The sequence below is a fragment of the Impatiens glandulifera genome, chromosome 5 (genome assembly GCF_907164915.1).
Source record: "Impatiens glandulifera chromosome 5, dImpGla2.1, whole genome shotgun sequence".
Lineage (NCBI taxonomy): Eukaryota > Viridiplantae > Streptophyta > Magnoliopsida > Ericales > Balsaminaceae > Impatiens > Impatiens glandulifera.
Genome location: NC_061866.1, coordinates 5,062,042 through 5,068,584, shown reverse-complemented (window position 1 = coordinate 5,068,584; position 6,543 = coordinate 5,062,042). Strand labels below are relative to the sequence as shown.

Genomic DNA, 6,543 nt, shown 5'->3' with positions numbered 1-6,543 from the left:
TTCCTACCACTGGGTTGACTCTGATACCACCTATAATGCCCGAACCCGGGTACAGTTAGCTATGAGAAAATAGATAGATTATAAATACACCCGAACAAACCAAGCCACCCCAACCCATGCTCAAAATGTATTTATAATCTATTTCTTTTTGGGTAAATATTTTGCATGAATTAACTAGTCTCAAGATTTCAGTATATATAGTCACAAAAGAAAAACAATATATTTGAAAGCTAATCCATCACCAAAAGATTAATAAAACTCATGAATCATACATGACACAACATTCATAAATAAATTTGTTTTTAAGTGCTTCAACCACTGATGCGGTGCGAGTCGAAGAGATTGGAATATAATCTAATTAAGGAAGGGATTGGAAGATATATTCTAATCAAGGAAGGGATTAGAATATATATTCTAATTAAGGAAGAAATTACTAGAGATATTCTAAATTAGGTAGGGATATTCTTGCTATGGAAGGAATATCCTAAATTAGTATAATTAAATTGTAATTAGACGTAATTCCTAATTTAATACGTGTAAGTCCTATAAATACCCTGAAGGTATTCCATTGTAAGGGAGAAGAAGATTATTAATCAGAAAACGAGGTTTCCTCAATATTTATCGACTTTCGGTATTCGTAAGAATCAACGAATCTTGATAAAGATTCATCCTAGCCACGCACGCTGCATCAACCACACAAATAAAGAGAAAGATTAACACATTTCACTACAGATCAAGAGGTACGAATTTCATTAGGGTTAAAGTTTAGTGGTAGAGCATTGGACTTTACTCTTTGTTTGAGAAAGAAAAGAAAAGATACAAAGATGATAAAAGAATCAAAAAGTTTCTAATTTGAATTTTGATAGCTCAATTGTAGAGCATTTGATTCAAAAAAAATATATATATATTTTTAGTATTTCTTTGGTTTTTGTTGGAAAAAGAAAAGAAGATAGAGATATTTTAATATAGATAAGATTCATAAGTTGAGTTTTTAAAAGAGAGGAGTTGAAGGAAGTTTTCCATCATCACATCATACCGGATGGATGCATCTATGCACATGCACCACCCTGAAGATGATGTTACGATGACAGATGAAAACCCTCTCGGTGGTCTTCGGAATCGATCCCCTGAACGCCCCAATCATCGCTGGGAGCAGACTTTCAGGGTGGACATCCCTAAGTTCGATGGTAGTCTATCACCGGAAGAGTTTATTGATTGGCTTTCTCAGGTTGAAGAGATTCTGGATTTCAAGGAAGTTCCTGCAGATCGTCGTGTACCCCTTGTTACGATCCGCTTACATGGTCGTGCACAAGCATGGTGGCAGCAGTTGAAACAGACACGTGTTCGTCATGGTAAGGCAAAGCTCACGAATTGGGACAAATTCAGGAAGCATATTAGGGCTGCGTTTCTACCATATAATTACGAACGTAACCTGTACCAGCGGTTCCAGAATCTTCGTCAGGGTTCTCGTTCCGTGGATGACTATTCCACTGAGTTTTACACCTTTGTGGCTCGTGTTGACCTGTCTGAGTCCCCTCTCCAGTTGGTTTCTCGCTATATTGGTGGCCTTCGCCTCCAGTTGCAGGATATTTTGAATATGTTTGATCCCTTGACTGTTTCTGAGGCACATCAGCGTGCTTCACAGGCTGAGAAACAGCTAGCTAGGCGCGATTCGGGTAGCTTTGGAAAACAGGTTGTCCCCACTAGTGGCATTGGTTCTTCTTCCCAGTCGGCCCATCCCACCCCAGCTCCCCCTCGCGGCACTACAGCCCCCCCACAGGGACGTCCCGGTGGCTTGCGTTGTTTCGATTGTGGTGAAGTTGGCCATCGCCAAGCAGAGTGTCGCAACCCAAAGTCCACCAATCGTGGTCTTTTTACTGAGGTGGATGATCCTGACTCTGCTCTTCCTTCAGATTCAGCCCCAGTGTATGATGTTTATGATGATGAGGCAGCGGAGGAGTATGTTTCTGGTGATGTTGGCCCCCTTTTGGTGATTCGTCGATCATGTTTAACCCCTCGTGCTCCTGACAACGAGTGGTTACGCAATAATCTGTTCCATTCCACTTGTACCATCGGTGGCAAAGTTTGCACCGTCATCATTGATGCTGGGAGTTGTGAGAATGTGATTTCTGAGGTTGCAGTTTCGAAGCTGGGTCTGTCCACTGAACCTCACCCCAAGCCTTATCGCCTGTCCTGGCTGAGTCAAGGTACGGATGTTACAGTTTCCAAGCGCGTACTTGTTAATTTTTCCATTGGTTCCCATTATCGTGATGCTGTATATTGTGATGTGGTTCCTATGGATGCTTGTCACCTTTTACTTGGTCGCCCTTGGCAGTTTGATCATTCCGTTATACATGATGGGCGTGCTAATACCTACACGTTCTTATTTCATGGTACCAAAATTGTGTTGATGCCAAATCAGCCCAAGAAGGGTGCTGCCCCCACTCATCATGCGTCCCCCCCTACCACCTTGTTGTCTCGGGGTCCTTTTCAGACCGCCATGGTCGAATCGGGCATGGTGTTTGCTCTATTTTGTTCGCTGATTACCTGTGGTGCTAGTTCTAAGGTGCCTATTCCAGTGCAGCCGCTGTTACAGGAGTTTGCAGATGTTTTTCCTGAGAATCTGCCTTGTGCCTTGCCTCCTTTGCGTGATATCCAGCATCACATTGACTTGGTTCCAGGTGCTGCCCTACCCAACCGTCCTCATTACCGCATGAGTCCCAAAGAACATGAAGAGTTGCGTAGACAGGTGGAGGACTTGCTGGCTAAGGGACACATTCAAGAGAGCCTTAGTCCCTGTGCTGTCCCGGCCCTTCTTTCCCCAAAAAAGGATGGGTCTTGGCGTATGTGCATTGATAGTCGTGCTATCAACAAGATTACAGTGCGTTATCGGTTTCCTATTCCCCGGTTGGATGACTTGTTGGATCAGTTGGGTGGTGCTTCTGTGTTTAGCAAACTGGATCTCAAGAGTGGATACCATCAGATTCGTATTCGCATGGGTGATGAGTGGAAGACTGCCTTTAAGACTCGTGAGAGCTTATATGAGTGGCTGGTTATGCCGTGTGGTCTGTCGAATGCTCCTAGCACCTTTATGCGTATGATGAACCAGGCTCTTCGCCCTTTCATTGGGAAGTTTGCTCACAATCATGCTGTTAATCGCTCCACTGGTTTCAGTCCTTTCCATGTGATTTACGGGCTGTCTCCGCGTGCTCCTCTTGATTTGTTAGCGCTGCCCAGCAAGGTGCGTCCTCATTCCACTGCTGCGGATTTTGTTGGTCAGTTGGCTCAGGTTCATCAGACCACTCATGACCGCTTGGTTGCTGCTACTGCCAAGTACAAGGAGAAGGCTGATTCGAGAAGGCGTGCTGTTGATTTTGAAGTTGGTGACTTTGTGTGGGCTATTCTGACTAAGGATCGTTTTCCAGCTCATGAATATAGCAAGCTTGCTGCTAAGAAGATTGGTCCTGTTGAGATTGTGGAGAAGATCAACCCCAATGCTTATCGTTTACGCCTTCCCAGCCATGTGCGTACCTCTGATGTGTTCAATGTGAAGCATCTTGTTCCTTTTGTGGGTGAGTCTTCTTCTGATGAGGATGATGCGGTTCCAGATTCGAGGACGAATCTTTTCTACCCTGGGGGGAATGATGCGGTGCGAGTCGAAGAGATTGGAATATAATCTAATTAAGGAAGGGATTGGAAGATATATTCTAATCAAGGAAGGGATTAGAATATATATTCTAATTAAGGAAGAAATTACTAGAGATATTCTAAATTAGGTAGGGATATTCTTGCTATGGAAGGAATATCCTAAATTAGTATAATTAAATTGTAATTAGACGTAATTCCTAATTTAATACGTGTAAGTCCTATAAATACCCTGAAGGTATTCCATTGTAAGGGAGAAGAAGATTATTAATCAGAAAACGAGGTTTCCTCAATATTTATCGACTTTCGGTATTCGTAAGAATCAACGAATCTTGATAAAGATTCATCCTAGCCACGCACGCTGCATCAACCACACAAATAAAGAGAAAGATTAACACATTTCACTACAGATCAAGAGGTACGAATTTCATTAGGGTTAAAGTTTAGTGGTAGAGCATTGGACTTTACTCTTTGTTTGAGAAAGAAAAGAAAAGATACAAAGATGATAAAAGAATCAAAAAGTTTCTAATTTGAATTTTGATAGCTCAATTGTAGAGCATTTGATTCAAAAAAAATATATATATATTTTTAGTATTTCTTTGGTTTTTGTTGGAAAAAGAAAAGAAGATAGAGATATTTTAATATAGATAAGATTCATAAGTTGAGTTTTTAAAAGAGAGGAGTTGAAGGAAGTTTTCCATCATCACATCATACCGGAGAAGACAAAATATGAAAAAGATAAAAGAAGTTACTAGCATTTCATATTGACGTTAAAAATAAAAGAAAATCTTAATCATTGTTAGAAAAAAAAATTATGCACGCATCGGAATCGGAATGTCATTGGTTGGAACCCGGTTCGGACCCTTCTAAAAAGTTGTGTTTAGCATTCCTTTGGTCTTTGTTGGAGAAAAAAAATAACCAAAGGTACAAAGAAGAAAGATTAAAAAAAATTCATTACTTGGTAGTACAAGTTGTCCCTCAACCCTCAATACAAACATTCTACCCATCAATTCCCAACCACAATTTAAAATACACGAAAACAATCATGAGTACCCGTAGGTATCGGTTATACAAGTACACTATGTCATCCCTGAGTACAATATTTGATGGAAGAATAAGAGATCATTGGTTGAAACCAGTAAGACAAAGGCAAGACACAAGATAATTCATAAGTAGCCCTCTTTGATAGAGAAAGAAAAGATAAAGAATAAGATGGTGAAGTTATTGGTACTTCAATTTCTATTAGGAGTTCATAGCTCATTGTATATATATATATAGTGACCACAAGAAAAACTTTTCTTGAAAACATAATTTATTACCAAAAGATTAATAAAACTCATATCATATCATGCATACATGACACATCATTCATAATCAAATTTGCCTTTTAAGAGCCTCCACCCCGTAAAATAGGAAAAAGACGAATAATGGAATTATTATGAATGTGGTAATCCTTCAGAATATGATCGTCACTCAGATACCTTCCTTCAAATATCAATCGTTGCTCGTCAACGTCTGGACACCCTTTAATTTTCTCTTTGATTTTAGCTCTAACACTACGAATAGTGTCTGAACTCCCTACAACGAGTGTAATGGACTGGGCATCAAGGGTCTTTATGATTATCTCAAATGGATCAGTTAGCTCTTTCTCGACATCAAGTGTAATAGCCGTGTCCTCATCAATCTTGACCGTCGCACAATCAATTGGGTCAGAACTCTCAACCACAAGTTTAATTGTCTTCCCAGCTACAGTTTTCACCAAAACCTCCATCTGCCATTATAATAGAATGTATAGTTCTCAAGATATTATTAACAAAAATAATTGAAAAGATAAAAGAGATTATGTTTTATTACCTTTACCCTTTACCTTGAGAGAAGAGCTCTACCCTGTGCTTCCAATGGCAGATGAGAAGGCTGACGGCCTGGTTTATATAATAGAAGAAAGAAACAGGTTGTAGCCGTATAAATATTAAATATTGAATAGAATCAAGGCATTTCAATAAATATATATTGAGAACGAGAATCGAAAAGTCAAATTTAGATAACCAATTAGAGATGTGGAGACCTCTTCTTTTATTAATTACAAAGAGTAAATGTTGACATGTCTCACAATTTTAAGTTTATTTGATATTTCATACTGGGTTTTTCATCTAAATTGCCTAGTTTGAAATAATTTTTACCTACTCATAACAGTGTGAGAACATATTTATTTTATAGTTTAAAAAAAAAACTAATAAACAAAATTAAATATAAAATATTATTAATATATTTATTTATTATTTATATTTTATAAAAATTATAAATTTATTTTTTTATTATCTTATGAATTTTTAATATATTATATTAATTTTACACAATTTTATCCTAGAAAATTTAATTTTGAAGAGAACATGATATTAACATGACTGCGGAGATTTCTCAGAATAAAAAAAAGACATAAATTATGGTAAAAAATTTATCAAAGTAGAACGAGACGAGTATGGTACGTCCCATCATCAATCAGATTCGCTCTATTATCATTCCTAGCTTCGACAATATTGCCTGCTTCTTAACAGAGAGAAACTTGTATTTTTTGTATCAATAATTAAAAAAAACAATAGAAAATGAATCTCAAGAGAAAACAAAAAAAGTATAATGTTTAAAATTCTATTTATAGAGTACATAAACAAAACAAATGGCAATGGAGTCTTGTTCATTTCTATATCGACGTATTTTTAACTTGTGAATCAATTTTTCGAGAAATTTTGACACATTTCAAAAGGTTTAATGAAGTTGTTTAGATAACTGATCATCGATCTTGATGGAACGTCGGGTGATGGTGATGAGATGTCGACCCTCTATCCGAAAATAAATGTTGATCAAGAAAGACTTTAAAGCATGTGAAATCAGTGGATGAGT

General features: G+C 38.0%; 1 protein-coding gene across 1 annotated transcript; it reads right to left on the bottom strand.

Annotated features, from left to right (window-relative positions):
* Positions 1-5,032: 5,032 nt before the first annotated feature.
* On the bottom strand, positions 5,033-5,416 carry LOC124938904 (polyubiquitin-like). The gene has a single exon (XM_047479424.1). It carries the CDS (start codon positions 5,414-5,416, stop codon positions 5,033-5,035), a length of 384 nt encoding a protein of 127 aa, XP_047335380.1.
* Between the last annotated feature and the right edge of the window lie 1,127 nt (positions 5,417-6,543).

What these genes read in the sequence shown, in the direction of transcription:
- LOC124938904 (XM_047479424.1), bottom strand. Translation starts at nt 5,416, where the DNA reads ATGGAGGTTTTGGTGAAAACTGTAGCTGGGAAGACAATTAAACTTGTG.